Source organism: Vipera ursinii (assembly GCF_947247035.1).
Source record: "Vipera ursinii genome assembly, chromosome: 7".
Classification (NCBI taxonomy): domain Eukaryota; kingdom Metazoa; phylum Chordata; class Lepidosauria; order Squamata; family Viperidae; genus Vipera; species Vipera ursinii.
In genome coordinates this window covers 15248320-15265553 of record NC_139521.1, presented here as the reverse complement: position 1 = coordinate 15265553, position 17234 = coordinate 15248320, and the positions used below count along the sequence as shown (strand labels likewise).

At 48.9% G+C, this 17234-nt stretch overlaps 1 protein-coding gene across 1 annotated transcript in view; it reads left to right on the top strand.

The window, feature by feature from the left end:
* Positions 1 to 17234, top strand: part of TMA16 (translation machinery associated 16 homolog) — a 39033-nt gene that overhangs the window by 13559 nt on the left and 8240 nt on the right. Inside the window, exons 4-5 of the mRNA XM_083367882.1 lie at positions 1987 to 2071; positions 3478 to 3626. Of these exons, the coding sequence (XP_083224008.1) occupies positions 1987 to 2071; positions 3478 to 3626 (234 nt within the window). The remainder of the gene's footprint in view (positions 1 to 1986; positions 2072 to 3477; positions 3627 to 17234) is intronic.

Genomic DNA, 17234 nt, shown 5'->3' with positions numbered 1-17234 from the left:
TCCCAGTCCCCTGAGGCGTCGCAGCAAGATACCATGGTCGATGGTATCGAAAGCCGCCGAGAGGTCTAATAAGACTAGGACAGAGGAATGGCCCCTGTCCCGGGCTCTCCAGAGATCATTTATCAGAGCGACCAATGCCGTCTCCGTGCTGTACCCCGGCCTGAAGCCCGATTGGTACGGGTCTAGATAAACCGCTTCATCCAGGATCTGAGGGAGTTGGTGCGCCACCACGCTCTCAACAACCTTCGCAAGGAAGCGAAGATTGGAGACTGGACGAAAGTTATTCAATGAGGATGGGTCCAAGGTGGGCTTCTTGAGGAGAGGTCTCACCACCGCCTCCTTCAAGGCGGTGGGGAAGTGACCCTCACTCAGAGAAGCGGAGATGACCGCCAGGAACCAGCCTCGTGTCCCCTCTCGAGCTGCATATGCCAGCCATGAAGGGCACGGGTCCAGTAAGCATGTGGAGGAGCTCAGCCTCCTCATAATCCTGTCCACTTCCTTGGGAGTCACAGGATCAAATTCCTCCCAGGTGACGTCGACAAGACTGTCCATGCCTTGTTCTTCCAACTCAGCCCAGTTGGAGTCCAGGCCGGTTCGGATCCGAGCAATTTTATCCAGCAGATATTGACCGAATTCCTCGGCTCGGCCCTGCAAGGGTTCCTCCCTCACCTCTTGGTTCAGTAGGGAGCGAGTCACCCTGAACAAGGCAGCCGGGCGGTTATCTGCGGACGCGATGAGGGTGGAAAAGTAGTTGGATTTTGCCACCCTTATCGCAGCGAGATAAGACCTGGTGAGGCTTCTTAATCGCAATCGGTCGGATTCGGATCGACTGGATCTCCAATGGCTCTCTAGGCCCCGTCTCCGACGCTTCATTTCCCGGAGCTCCGCAGTGAACCATGGGGCTCGCTGGGATCTGCGCCGGGTCAGAGGCCGCATGGGTGCAACTCGGTCCAGAGCCTCCGTGGCTGCCTTCTCCCAGGCTTCCACTAAGGCATCTGCCGAGCTGTGAGCAGGGAGTGCATGTGCGTCCCCCAGCGCTGCCTGGAACCTATCAGGGTCCATTAGGCGCCTAGGGCGGTACCATCTGGTTGGCACCGTGCACCCACGGCGGGGGGTGGCAAAGGGGAAGTCTAGCCGCACGAGGTGATGATCGGTCCATGACAGGGGCATAACAGTCGTGGCACCCCCACCGATATCATCGCGCCACCGTCCAGACAAGAACACTAAGTCTGGGGTGTGGCCTCTCTCATGAGTCGGTCCAGAAATTATTTGCGACAGGTCCATGGCCGTCATGGAAGCCATGAACTCCCGAGCCAGATCGGACGATCCTCCCAGGGACGGTAGGTTAAAGTCGCCCAAGACCATGAGTCTTGGGAATTCAACCACCAACCCTGAGAGGACATCGAGTAGCTCAGGCGAGTACCCCGCGGGGCCCTAGCCTGTCATCTCCCCACGGGCCCGAACACCGGCGGGGGCAGTGGCGATGGGGCGCCTCTAACACGCCCCCGAGCCGCTGCAACTGCTGCAGCCATCCAGAGTGGGGCCGGTGCCTCCATCCTCGGCTCCCTATTATGCCTCCCTGGACAACAGCGACGTCAGGGATGTTCAGGAATCAGGAAAGACCCCGCGGATCAAATGGATCAGCTAGGCGGCGGAAGAGACAGCCGCAGCAACCGGGACTGGAGTCGTTGCCCTGCTTCTACATGTAGAAGTATACATTTGTATAATCTCGCATGTGACTTTGTGCCTACATTAAACAAATGTACTTCAAAAATTATGTGATATGCTTTTTTCATACATATATGTGATTTTTTCATAAGTGTTTTTTAAAAAAAAGCATTTGTGATCAGTAGCTAAAAATAGATGTTTTTAATGCATTGGATATGTTAATGAATTGGAATAATTAACATTCCTGTTATATTTAACAGAAATATTGAATATCGGAATGAACCATGAACTTTTATTTTTGTTGTTTTTTTTTTGTAGGTGAAAAATTACTTTGGTTTCAACACCACCTTGATCCTGACAAAATGGAATACACAAAAAAAGAAGCTTCTGAATTAGTAGAAAAGTAGGTTTGTAGCAAGTGAACAAAGTGTTCACTTTGTATTTGGAACAAGAATGTTGTGTTGATGTTCATAATTTTATCTGCTTGGTATGTTTTTCAAAATCAAAACAGTACCCTGTTCTGTGCGATGTACTAGAACAGGGCTTTTCAACCAGTGGTACGGGTACCACCTGTGGTACATGGGCACCTGGCAGGTGGTACGCGATCATTCTAGAAAAGTAGCGGGGGAGGGGAAGGAGCTGAACCGGTGGCAGCACCGCGCAAGCCTGAGCGAGAGACGGCTGGAGCTGCAGGGCTGAGCGGAAGCACCAAGATCAGCGCCAGGATTCAGCTGGAGCTCAGCACTGATCCTGGCACTTCTGCTGAGGCCAGAAGAAGCACTGATCGGCTGGAATGTTGCAGCATCCCCAGGGTCTTGTGATTTACATTCAGATGCTTGGCAACTGATTCATATTTATGACGGTCACAGTGTCCCAGGGTCATGTGAAGTGACCAAAACCTGCTGCAATCACCCAGCAGAGGGGGGGAAATAAAACCCAATACCCCCCACCCCACCCCTGCTGCCAATCCTCAACAGAAATGCTCACAACCATGAAAACCTCGGACAGGAGGAAGAGCGCCGCTGGGCGGGCAGGCAGGTGCCTTGCTCGGCTGTGGCTTGGGGGGCACTTTTTTCAGTCACTAAGCAAACTGTTGTAAGTCAAGGACTACCTGTACTTCATCACTTTTTTCCTTTTTTTGGGGGGGTCATCAAGTTTTTCACACCTTGCTAAGCGACTGGTGGTACTCGGATGTTGCCATATCCTAAAAGTGGTACAGTGGGTGAAAAGGTTGAAAAGCCCTGTACTAGAACATCAGTTGCTACAGTATATGCCATCTTTAGTATTTATTCACACAGTGTAATTTTAACATTTCATATATGCTAACAGTTACATTAACTGTTCTAATATAATTGTTTTCTAGAATAATACATACTTGTGTACTATTTATAGACAAATTTTGGAGAAATCTTTAGCTTCAAATATCCTGTTTCTGGATTTTGTAAATGAACTGTTATTTATTTTAAATATGAGCTGAAATTAAAAAGCAACCTTAGTTTGCAACATACACAGAGTAGTTTGAGAGAAAAAAAAATCTTTTAAAAATCTTTTCCTGGCTAAAGAAAGCTATGCTATTAATTCTTTTGTTGTCAAATTGCTGTTTAAAATCTGGATTATTGATGACAGAGAAGACAGAGAAGTACCTTGCCTCTTATATTCCCTTCATAATTTTAAATATCAGTATTTTTGTATATATTTTTTATTCTTTAATATTCAAGACGATTTAGTGTTTCTAAATAATTGAGAAGTACTACTTTTTTTTTTTAAAAAAAAGTAATGTTCCTAAAATGACAGTTTCTTGTGTTTTAGTTATTTGCAGCGATTTCATGATGAGTTGGAGCAGATTGAACTGCACAACAGCATTAAAGGACGACAGTCCAGACAGCATAGTTCCAGGGAAACTGTAATCAAGCAAACTATGGAACGTGAACGACAGCAATATGAAGGCTATGGCATCGGTAAGCTGTGCTAAAAAGTAATCTGTTATTTAAAAGTACCCCAAATATAAGAATTCTGCTTAAAAGAACAGTGACACATGTAAATAAAAGTTCATTTTTTTCTCATATATTACTCATACTTTATTCTCTGTATGCTGTTGGACTTTACTTACTTATTTATTTATTTATTTTAATTCCATTTATATCCCGCCCTTCTCTGAAGACTCAGGGTGGCTTACAAGCTTAGCAGTAGCCTTCATTCTATGTATATGCCTGCTTATTGAGCTTGACATTCAGATATCAGCTTCTCAAATCATTTATTTTACTGAAGAAAGCTGCAGGGTGGGTAATCTGTGTCAGCTCTTCCAAATTTGATGTGAAACATTTAAGTGGTAAATTAGATTAATTGATTAAAATTGCTTAACTGGTTAAAATAATATCTTTGATATGGCAGCATGTATTTTTTTTCCTTCGTGGCAAATACAGTTTTCTCCTGAGAAAGTACTTAATATAACACACGTACATAATCTAATAAACACAAATAAAGTCCACAAGTCGTAAAACGGCCAAGGTTCCCCACCCCTGGTCTAGACCTATATGCCAATGTCTCTTTTTTTCTTTTTCTTTTTTTAAAAAAAGGGAATAACTATGTTTTAAAAAGTTCAGTTATGGCTTTTTTGTAATCTTGATTTTGAAATATTAGAGTTTGATATTAGAGCTCAAAAGCTGTTAATTTATGGAACCATGGACAAATTTTTGAATACAACTGAATACTGCTTTGCCAGGATTAAAGTTTTAGTCCAAACCCGTGTCTTTTACTAGCAAGTTGAAGCTAGATAAGGTAGATATCTGCAAACTTGGATTTATGGGATGTAATTTAGTTTTGTAATCCAACCACAGGTTCCATCAAATGGAACATGGTGTGATGCCTGGAATTAACACTTCTGAAACCAGAAATTTGTTATTAACAATGTAGGAGAACAACATTTGGGAAAAAGCTTACCTTAAGCTTTCTTCATTTTCACAAATTAGGGCAGCAAAATGTTGCTGCTATTGTTGTTAAAATTTGGAGAGATCTTTTCTTTATTGTCTTGTTACCAGTATAATCCAGTATATCAGTGTGCCTCTTGCATTTTTAAAAAAATTAAAATTTTAATTTTTTTTAAAAAAAATTAAAATATTTTAACAAATTTTACAGAAAAAATAGAACAAATGCACAAAAAAGGAAAGAACTACATGACAAAAACTACCAAAACAAAACTAAACAAGCAAGCAAACTAACAGAAAGGTGGAAACTAAAATGTTAATCAGATGTCAAATTCCATACAGTATTAACCTTGTGAACTCTAAAGCTTCCTTCTTCCATTTGTATTCAAGATGGACAGTGATTAATATTTATATGTTACCTATATGTAAGGGTATAGGTCTATACATATGTTGTATATAGTATGTTTAAATGTGTGTTATGTATGTGTACACTTTGAGAGCAAGCAACTAAATTTCATTTTTAATGTGTGCCATTGTGCCCACAGTAAAAAAATGACAAGGTTATCTATCTATCATCTATTTATATCTATCATCTACTTATCTATCATCTACCTATGTACCTACATACATACTGTACCTATCATCCATCTATCTACCTACTTACCTATCATCTATCTACTTACCTACCTACCTAATATCTACCTACCTATCATATCTCTATATCTCTCTACCATCTATCTACCAACCTACCTACCTATCATGTCTGTCTGTCTGTTTGTCTATCTATCTATCTATCTATCTATCTATCTATCTATCTATCTATCTATCTATCTATCTCTATCATCTATCTATCTATCTATCTAATCTATCTACATCTATCATGTATGTATATATATATATATGTGTATATATATATATATATATATATATATATATATATATATATATATATATATATATATATATATATCCATTGGCTCTCACACCACCACCCAGCACAGATCAAGAAATCCAACGGCTCCCTAGGACACACTATCTACCATAAAAAAACACACACAAACCGCTATCTGAACGCACTCTCACACCACCACCCAGCACAGATCAACTCCGTAGCCAAGACACTCATCTCCAGAACAAAACACCTAGCTGACGAACAACACCTAAAAACCGAACTACACACTCTCACTAATGTACTAACAGCCAATGGATTCCAAAGAAACACGATTACCAACTTAATCCGAAGAGAGACACCCACAAAAACCCAAGACAGAGAACAAGAAAATGGCAAAGCCCTCCTCCCATACTTAAAAGGGACCACAGACAGAATCAGCAAGGTCCTCCAAAAGCACAACATCAAAACAGCATTCTACACAGACAGAAAAATATCCACCATCCTAAGAAACCCCAAGGACATAATTGGGTTAGAAAACCAAGGAGTATACGAAATCCCATGCACCACCTGCCCCACCACATACATCGGACAGACCAACAGAAGAATAAGTGCACGCATTGAAGAGCACAAAAACTCAGAAAGGGAAAACAAACTTCATCCCTGGTCCAACACTTTGAAGCCACGGGACATGAAATTGATTTTAAAAAAACCAAAAGTATCGCCAAAATTGAACATTTTAACAACAGAATAATCAGAGAAGCCATTGAGATAGAAAAACGCCCCCACAGCATGAATACACGAGATGATACCTCTCGTCTACCAGCCATTTGGAAACCCGCCTTGATTGACAGACGAGGCCCAACCACCAAGAATGATACCAGACCCAAACTCATGATAACATCACATGACATCGCCACCACACAACCATTCAAAAAGCAAATCCGAACCCACAACGATAAAGACACACAACCACAAAACAGAAACCTAACTACAGCTGCAACATCAGCCACTTTAAACCCCTCCAAACCACACAATAAGCAAACTGACACCCACTATAAAAACATGGCACCACCACAAACACGAAGCCGAACAAAAGCAGCACAACTCACCAGCTCAGTTCTGGAGCTGGCAGCTGAGACCAGCCCATCCACTCAGAACACCCCCCCACCCAATCAGAACACACCCACCATTCAAAACACACTCCCACCCAATCAGAACACACTTGGTCCCCTACCCAATCAGAGCACACCTCCACAGAACACACCCCCTCTGGCAGTTTAAAAAAGAGGAACTAACAGCCACATGCTTCTCCCAGAAGAAGGAAGCTAAAGCCTGATGATGACGGATGGGACTCCGTCGAAACGTTGCGCCCACACCTTTAGTTCTACGCGGGGAAAAACCCGAAAAACCAAGGATCCACATACAGGCACCCGCGAAAACCTCAGAAAACAAATATCTTACCTCTACGGGGAGGAAATCTACCAGCTAACCAAGACCTACGAAAAACTCGAAGTACGAAGAGCTTCCATTCTGTGTGACCTCACATTCCTACGCAAATGCCGAGATCAAAATTTAATCCCCACATCCTTCCAATTGAAATTCCACTCCAACTCTGCAGCCATCAAACGCATCCTGATAAGAACAGAACTGGCCCTAATCAGAAACGAACTCCACACAAAAAGATTCCTCCTGGACCGAATCAACAGAGACCTCCTCACACTTCACCTCAAACTCAGCAACAAGATCCACCCCACACTTTGGGACAAATTCAAACAAATCGCCGTCTGGAGAGCTGAAACAGAGACTGCCTACAAAACAGACACACATACCAATAAACTCCGAAGACTAAAGGAACGCCAGAAACAAACCCCTCCTCTCTCACAGCAACACATGAAACAAACTGTGCACAACATCTCAGATAGGATTCTCACCAAAGCCGAAACCAACGTCCTGTCTAAAGGATTTAATTTTGCAGTCGCTCCCAAACACATTCCCACGGAAACCATTATATGCGGAGTCGAATCCAGCCTGACCAAAATTAACCCTGATGATGCCAACAAAATCAGACTCGAAGTTACCAACATCCTCTGCACCAGCAAACCACCCAAAAGCAACTTACCCAAAGAGGAACAGACAGCACTACTTAACCTAAAAAATGACACCAGCATAATCATTCTGCCAGCAGACAAAGGCAACGCCACGGTGGTAATGAACTCATCTGACTACCATACCAAATTATCCAACCTACTCCGAGACTCCACATACAAACTCCTCAAGACAGATCCCACCACCTACCTGGAAAAAAACCACAAAATCAAAAATAAAAGCCACCCCCATCAGTGAAGAGATCCAGAAAACAATCATTCCCAGAGAAAAATCATCCAGATGTCCTAAGCTCTATGGTCTGCCCAAGATACACAAAGAAGGAACCCCACTCAGACCCATAGTCAGCTCCATAGGCTCACCTCTACAAAATCTAGCCAAATTTCTTGCCAAACAACTACAGCCTTATGCAAATTCCATCACCTCGCACGTACAAAACTCATTCCAATTCATAGAGATCATAAGTAAACTAAACTTACAGCCCTGTGACCTACTTGTGAGCTTCGATGTTGTATCCCTCTTCACCCAAGTGCCAATCAAAGAAGCCTTGACAGCTATCCAAAATAAATACAACCCCCCAAAACACATCCTAGATCTGACCAACCACTGCCTATCTAACACATACTTCATCTACAATGGACAAAGATACAAACAAATGGAAGGAGCACCCATGGGATCACCCCTCTCACCTGTCATCGCAAACCTCTACATGGAACACTTTGAAACCCTCGCTCTAGAAAAATCAAACCACAAACCCAAACTCTGGCTCAGATACGTAGATGACACCTTCGTAATCTGGCCACACGGCAAAGAAAAACTGGATGACTTCCTCATACACCTCAATAGCCTACACCCCAAAATACAATTCACCATGGAAACAGAAGCTAACAATCAACTTCCCTTCCTTGATGTCTTAGTCTACAAGAAATCCAACGGCTCCCTAGGACACACTATCTACCATAAAAAAACACACACAAACCGCTATCTGAACGCACTCTCACACCACCACCCAGCACAGATCAACTCCGTAGCCAAGACACTCATCTCCAGAACAAAACACCTAGCTGACGAACAACACCTAAAAACCGAACTACACACTCTCACTAATGTACTAACAGCCAATGGATTCCAAAGAAACACGATTACCAACTTAATCCGAAGAGAGACACCCACAAAAACCCAAGACAGAGAACAAGAAAATGGCAAAGCCCTCCTCCCATACTTAAAAGGGACCACAGACAGAATCAGCAAGGTCCTCCAAAAGCACAACATCAAAACAGCATTCTACACAGACAGAAAAATATCCACCATCCTAAGAAACCCCAAGGACATAATTGGGTTAGAAAACCAAGGAGTATACAAAATCCCATGCACCACCTGCCCCACCACATACATCGGACAGACCAACAGAAGAATAAGTGCACGCATTGAAGAGCACAAAAACTCACTCAGAAAGGGAGAACAAACTTCATCCCTGGTCCAACACTTTGAAGCCACGGGACATGAAATTGATTTTAAAAAAACCAAAAGTATCGCCAAAATTGAACATTTTAACAACAGAATAATCAGAGAAGCCATTGAGATAGAAAAACGCCCCCACAGCATGAATACACGAGATGATACCTCTCGTCTACCAGCCATTTGGAAACCCGCCTTGATTGACAGACGAGGCCCAACCACCAAGAATGATACCAGACCCAAACTCATGATAACATCACATGACATCGCCACCACACAACCATTCAAAAAGCAAATCCGAACCCACAACGATAAAGACACACAACCACAAAACAGAAACCTAACTACAGCTGCAACATCAGCCACTTTAAACCCCTCCAAACCACACAATAAGCAAACTGACACCCACTATAAAAACATGGCACCACCACAAACACGAAGCCGAACAAAAGCAGCACAACTCACCAGCTCAGTTCTGGAGCTGGCAGCTGAGACCAGCCCATCCACTCAGAACACCCCCCCACCCAATCAGAACACACCCACCATTCAAAACACACTCCCACCCAATCAGAACACACTTGGTCCCCTACCCAATCAGAGCACACCTCCACAGAACACACCCCCTCTGGCAGTTTAAAAAAGTGGAACTAACAGCCACATGCTTCTCCCAGAAGAAGGAAGCTAAAGCCTGATGATGACGGATGGGACTCCGTCGAAACGTTGCGCCTACACCTTTAGTTCTACGCGGGGAAAAACCCGAAAAACCAAGGATCCACATACAGGCACCCGTGAAAACCTCAGAAAACATATATATATGTATGTATGTATGTATGTATGTGTGTGTGTTTTCTGAGGTTTTCGCGGGTGTTTGTATGTGGATCTTTGGTTATTCGGGTTTTTCCCCGCGTAGAACTAAAGGTGTTGGCGCAACGTTTCGATGGAATCCCATCCGTCATCAACAGGCTGGTGGCTTTAGCTTCCTTCTTCTGGAACACACCCCCACCCAATCAGAACACCCCCACCATTCAAAACACACTCCCACCCAATCAGAACACACTTGGTCCCCCACCCAATCAGAGCACACCTCCACCCACAGAACACACCCCCCTCTGGCAGTTTAAAAAAGAGGAACAAACAGCCACATGCTTCTCCCAGAAGAAGGAAGCTAAAGCCACCAGCCTGATGATGACGGATGGGATTCCGTCGAAACGTTGCGCCTACACCTTTAGTTCTACGTGGGAAAAACCCCGAATAACCAAAGATCCATATATATATATATATATATATATATATATATATATATATATATATATATATATATATACCGTATATACTTGAGTATAAGCCGACTCGAGTATAAGCCGAGACCCCCATTTTCACCCCCAAAAACTGGAAAAAGTTCGTGACTCGAGTATAAGCCGATCCGCCGTTCTGCAAGCCTCCGCCGCCAGCAGAGGCTCGATCCGCCATTTTGCAAGCCTGAATACACAGGAATACCCTGTGTGGCCGCGGCTCTCGGAGAAGCCCTGGCTGTCCGCTTCCTCGCTCCATGCTGCCATTCGGGCCTGCGCGTTTCCCGGGCAAATCGCGGCGCCCAGCAGGCGAGGAAACACGCCCGCTCCAGTCGCCCCCCCTTCCCTCAGGAGACGCGAAGCAAGTGACCGCCCGGAGCTTACCGAGGACTTGCGCGAGGCCGAGGCTTCGGTGCTTCCAGGATCGCGCGCACCTCTCCCAAGCCGCCGCCGTCCGGAGACCTGCCGAAGTTTGGGGAGATTTGGGGAGGTGCAGCGGAAAGAAGCAGGCAGGCAGGTCACGGAGATCCGGAGACCTGCTGACGTTTGGGGAGGTTTGGGCACCTCCCCAAACGTCGGCAGGCAAGGCACGGAGATCCGGAGACCTGCCGACGTTTGGGGAGGTGCCCAAACCTCCCCAAACGTCAGCAGGTCTCCGGACCTCCGTGCCTTGCCTGCCTGCTTCTTTCCGCAGCAGAAAGAAGCAGGCAGGCAAGGCACGGGGATCCGGAGACCTGCCGACATTTGGGGAGGAGATCCGGAGACCTGCTGACGTTTGGGGAGGTTTGGGCACCTCCCCAAACGTCGGCAGGTGTCCGGATCTCCGTGCCTTGCCTGCCTGCTTCTTTCCGCAGCGGAAAGAAGCAGGCAGGCAAGGCACGGAGATCCGGAGACCTGCCGACGTTTGGGGAGGTTTGGGGAGGTGCGCGCGCACCTCCCCAAACCTCCCCAAACTTCGGCAGGTCTCCGGACGGCGGTGGCTTGGGAGAGGTGCGCGCAATCCCGGAAGCACCAAAGCCTCGGCCGCGCACAAGTCCTCGGTAAGTTTTTTTTGTTGACTGGAGTATAAGCCGAAGTGGAATTTTTCAGCCCAAAAAGTGGGCTGAAAAATTTGGCTTATACTCAAGTATATACGGTATATATATATATATATATATATATATATATATATATATATATATATATATATATATATATATATATATATATATATATATATATATATATATAAATTTTTTATTCTTTATACACATATGTTAATTTTCCAAACAACGTGTGAACTGAGTTCATAATTCATTAATACATATACAAATTTTCACTCTTTGGTTCTTTTTTCCAACCATTTATAAAATAAATTCCAGCTTTCATAATAATCTGTTTCTTCTTTGTCTTTTAGTCTCATAGTTAGTCTGTCCATCTCTGTGCATTCCAGTATCTTCTTTATTAGCTCTTCTTCTGATGGTACTTTTTCATTTTTCCAGCATTGTGCATAGCTTATTCTTGCTGCAGTTATGATATGTAGAACCAAGTATGTATTTTGTTTATCAGTCTTTTCTGGTAATATACCTAATAAAAATAATTCGGGATTAAATGCTACATGTTCTCCTAATATATTTTCTAGCCAAGCATGTATTTTTCTCCAGTAAGCTTTAACTATCACATGTCCACCAAATATGATAATATGTACCTATATTATGTTTACATTTCCAACATTTGCCTGATACATTTTTAAACATTTTTGCTAATCTGGCTGGAGGTAAATGCCATCTATAAAACATTTTATACAGATTTTCTTTATATGCAATTGACATTGTCAATTTGTAATTTCTCTCCCATAATTTTTGCCATTCTTCTAACTCTATAGTATAACCAAAATTCTCTGCCCATCTTGTCATTGTCCCTTTAATTTGTTCACTTTCCATCTCTAAAATTAACAAAAAGTTATACAATTTTTTAATCAATTTCTCATCAGAAGTTAGTAATATCTTATCAAACACGTTTTGTTCTTTATAAAATCCATACATTTTCATATCTTTTTCATATCTATTTTGTATTTGTAAACATACCCACAATGACATCTATCATCTCTATCTCTATCTATCTATCTATCTATCTATCTATCTATCTATCTATCTATCTATCATCTATCTATCAAATAGGTTTTTAAATGTCGCTGATATTATTAAATATGCCACAGAAAAATATATTGAGTCATTTTTTGACTACCGTATATACCGTATATACTTGAATATAAGCCGACTCGAATATAAGCCGAGACCCCTAATTTTACCCCCCAAAAATGGGAAAAGTTGGTGACTCGAGTATAAGCCAAGGCTGGGAAATGCAGCAGCTCACCTTATGCTCCTCTCCAGAGATCTTCCCTCAGCAGCGGCCGGCAAAGTAGCTCGCACGCGAAACAAGCCCGGCAGAGGAGCCGGAGCGGCGAGCAGAGGCGCCCGGCCCAGATCCTGCAAGGCCCGGCCGAGACACGCCCCCAGCAGCGGAGCTGCTCCGGCTCCTCTGCCGGGCTTGTTTTGCATGTGAGCTACTTTGCCTGACGCTGAGAAGACCCGCTTGGGCACTCGGGTTGGTGTCAGTCTCCGCAGGCCCTTCTCATTTCCAGGTTCGTCAAGCGCGCTTGGCTCCCCACCCCCACGGCAGGGCAGGGCAGGGCAGAGACTTGCTCGCCCTTCTGACGGCCCTGAAGAGAAACGAAGGGCTTGCAAACTCCCCGCGAGAAGCTGGGCGAAGCACGCGGCTGGGCGAGTGTGTGCCTGCGCGCGTATTTACGAAAGAAACGCTCCGAGAGTTCTTCTTTCTCCGCCCCCTTGGGGGGAACTCTAGCGACTGCTGTAGCCGCGCTTCTCGGCTCCGAAAATAGGGATTTCTACTCTCTCTCTCTCTCTCTCTCCCCTCCCCACCCCGCATTCTCCTGCCTCTTCGATTGCGACAATAAAAGGGCAAAGGGTGCGCTGGTTTCTTCCTCCTTCCTCCCCCCTCCCCTCCCCTCCCCGATTGTCAGGTGAGGCAGCTGGAGGTCTGGCCGGGAGATTGTAGCCGTTTTGAAACGCCGCGTCTTGAAACGCCCGATCAGCTGATTTTCGGGTGGAAGAGCCGCGGCTTGAATCTGTTTGCATCTGCCTGAATTAGACCGAAACGGCCTGAATTTGACCAGAGTTGCTTTGTAATAGCTGGAGGAACTGCAGAGGAGGTCTTGCCAGGAGATTGTGGCCGCTTTGAAACGCCGCGGCTTGAAACGCCAGATCAGCTGATTTTCGGGGCGGAAAGAGCCACGGCTTGAATCTGCTTGTATTTGTTTGAACTTAACCAGAAACGGCTCGTAATGGCTGGAGGAACTGCGGAGGGAGTGAATGCTCCAGCCTGGAATATTTGGAAAGGCTGGGGGAACTGGATGAACTGCAGCTTAAGCGACTATTGCCGGAGGAGCCATGGCTTGAAACGCCCCAGTTTTGGGGCAGCGTTTGCTTGTTCCGGGTAGAAAAAACGCTGTCGACCCCGGCATCTTTTGCGGGGATTTCCCATTTCCCGTTGCGAAACCAGCCGAGCCCAAGTCCACCCTTTCTTTTTTTTCCACGGCACGCTCGGTGCCTTTCCCACGATCGTGTCTCCTTCAGATCTTACGCAAGCTTCCTCGATTTCCTGGTGTGTGTGTGTGTGTGTGTGTGTGGGGCAGTAAAGCCTTGTTTCCACGTGGGCCCCGGGCTGCGCCCCCGGTGACTCCGCTCCCTCCCCTCCCCTCCGGGCCGGGCTTCTCTCCGCCCGTCCGCCCGCTGGCTGGCTGGGCTGCTGCGCCACCGCTGGTCCCGGGAGAGGCAGCGGGCGAGCGAGCGAATGACTTTAGGCATTGGCGGGGCGGGAGGAGGGGGCAGGGCAGGGCAGGGCAGGGCAGCGTCCTGTCCCGAAGGTGCCCAGACGCAACGCTGGGGTCTGAAAAAGGGAGCCGAGCTGCCAAACGGGATGCGCGGCTCCGGGAAAGGGGGATTGATTCCCCGCCACCTCGCAACCCCGCCGCTCGATTCCACCCGGCCCTCCCGCCGCGCCTCCCCTCAACGAGCGCCGGGGGGGAGTCTGTGTGTGTGTGTGGGGGGGGTTAAAGTCCCCTCACCGATCTGCTGGAGAAGCGCTTCCGAGAGCTCCGGCTGAACATGGCAGCGGCTCCCCACCGGCGAAGGACGAGCGCCGAGTCTGGCGGGCCGGACTCCGGCGGGTCCCGGGAATCGCCCCCCGAATGACTTTAGGCATTGGCGGGGCGGGAGGAGGGGGAAGGGTACGGGTGAGCGATGGGGAGAGAAAGCACGGGTGAGCGATGGGGAGAGAAAGCACGGGTGAGCGATGGGGGGGGAAAGCACGGGTGAGCGATGGGGAGAGAAAGCACGGGTGAGTGATGGGGAAAGCACGGGTGAGCGATGGGGAGAGAAAGCACGGGTGAGCAATGGGGGGGAAAGCACGGGTGAGCAATGGGGGGGGAAAGCACGGGTGAGCGACTCCGCTCCCTCCCCTCACCTCCGGGCTGGGCTTCTCGCCGGCGGGCTGGCTGGCTGGTGCTGGTCCCCGGGCGAGGAAGCGAGCAAGCGGGCGAGCGGCAGCGGCATTTTCGGGGCGGCATGGGTGAGCGATGGGGAGAGAAAGCACGGGTGAGCGATGGGGAGAGAAAGCACGGGTGAGCGATGGGGGGGAAAGCACGGGTGAGCGATGGGGGGGAAAGCACGGGTGAGCGATGGGGGGGAAAGCACGGGTGAGCGACTCCGCTCCCTCCCCTCACCTCCGGGCTGGGCTTCTCGCCGGCGGGCTGGCTGGCTGGTGCTGGTCCCCGGGCAAGGAAGCGAGCGAGCGGGCGAGCGGCAGCGGCATTTTCAGGGCGGCACGGGTGAGCGATGGGGAGAGAAAGCACGGGTGAGCGATGGGGAGAGAGCACGGGTGAGCGATGGGGAGAGAAAGCACGGGTGAGCGATGGGGGGAAAGCACGGGTGAGCGATGGGGGGGGAAAGCACGGGTGAGCGATGGGGGGGAAAGCACGGGTGAGCGACTCCGCTCCCTCCCCTCACCTCCGGGCCGGGCTTCTCGCCGGCGGGCTGGCTGGCTGGTGCTGGTCCCCGGGCGAGGAAGCGAGCGAGCGGGCGAGCGGCAGCGGCATTTTCAGGGCGGCACGGGTGAGCGATGGGGGGGGAAAAGCGGCAGCGGCATTTTCGGGAGCAGCGGGGTGAGCGATGGGGGGGAAAAGCGGCAGCGGCATTTTCGGGAGCAGCGGGTGAGCGATGGGGGGGAAAGCGGCAGTGGCATTTTCGGGGGCAGCGGGTGAGCGATGGGGGGGGAAAGCGGCAGCGGCGGTTGTTGGGGGCGCAGCAGGCGAGGCAGCTTCTCTCAGCAGCCTGTTCCGAACGAAGGGACAGTTCTTTTTTTTGTTGACTGGAGTATAAGCCGAAGTGGAGTTTTTCAGCCCAAAAAGTGGGCTGAAAAATTCGGCTTATACTCAAGTATATACGGTACTTGAATATAAGCCGACTCGAATATAAGCCGAGACCCCTAATTTTACCCCCCAAAAATGGGAAAAGTTGGTGACTCGAGTATAAGCCGAGGCTGGGAAATGCAGCAGCTCACCTTATGCTCCTCTCCAGAGATCTTCCCTCAGCAGCGGCCGGCAAAGTAGCTCGCACGTGAAACAAGCCCGGCAGAGGAGCCGGAGCGGCGAGCAGAGGCGCCCGGCACAGATCCTGCAAGGCCCGGCCGAGACACGCCCCCAGCAGCGGAGCTGCTCCGGCTCCTCTGCCAGGCTTGTTTTGCATGTGAGCTACTTTGCCTGACGCTGAGAAGACCCGCTTGGGCACTCGGGTTGGTGTCAGTCTCCGCAGGCCCTTCTCATTTCGAATGACTTTAGGCATTGGCGGGGCGGGAGGAGGGGGCAGGGCAGGGCAGGGCAGCGTCCTGTCCCGAAGGTGCCCAGACGCAACGCTGGGGTCTGAAAAAGGGAGCCGAGCTGCCAAACGGGATGCGCGGCTCCGGGAAAGGGGGATTGATTCCCCGCCACCTCGCAACCCCGCCGCTCGATTCCACCCGGCCCTCCCGCCGCGCCTCCCCTCAACGAGCGCCGGGGGGGAGTCTGTGTGTGTGTGGGGGGGTTAAAGTCCCCTCACCGATCTGCTGGAGAAGCGCTTCCGAGAGCTCCGGCTGAACATGGCAGCGGCTCCCCACCGGCGAAGGACGAGCGCCGAGTCTGGCGGGCCGGACTCCGGCGGGTCCCGGGAATCGCCCCCCGAATGACTTTAGGCATTGGCGGGGCGGGAGGAGGGGGAAGGGTACGGGTGAGCGATGGGGAGAGAAAGCACGGGTGAGCGATGGGGAGAGAAAGCATGGGTGAGCGATGGGGGGGAAAGCACGGGTGAGCGATGGGGAGAGAAAGCACGGGTGAGCGATGGGGGGGAAAGCACGGGTGAGCGATGGGGAGAGAAAGCACGGGTGAGCTATGGGGGAAAGCACGGGTGAGCGATGGGGGGGAAAGCACGGGTGAGCGACTCCGCTCCCTCCCCTCACCTCTGGGCCGGGCTTCTCGCCGGCGGGCTGGCTGGTTGGTGCTGGTCCCCGGGCGAGGAAGCGAGCAAGCGGGCGAGCGGCAGCGGCATTTTCGGGGCGGCACGGGTGAGCGATGGGGAGAGAAAGCACGGGTGAGCGATGGGGAGAGAAAGCACGGGTGAGCGATGGGGGGGAAAGCACGGGTGAGCGATGGGGGGGAAAGCACGGGTGAGCGACTCCGCTCCCTCCCCTCACCTCCGGGCTGGGCTTCTCGCCGGCGGGCTGGCTGGCTGGTGCTGGTCCCCGGGCGAGGAAGCGAGCAAGCGGGTGAGCGGCAGCGGCATTTTCGGGGCGGCACGGATGAGCGAT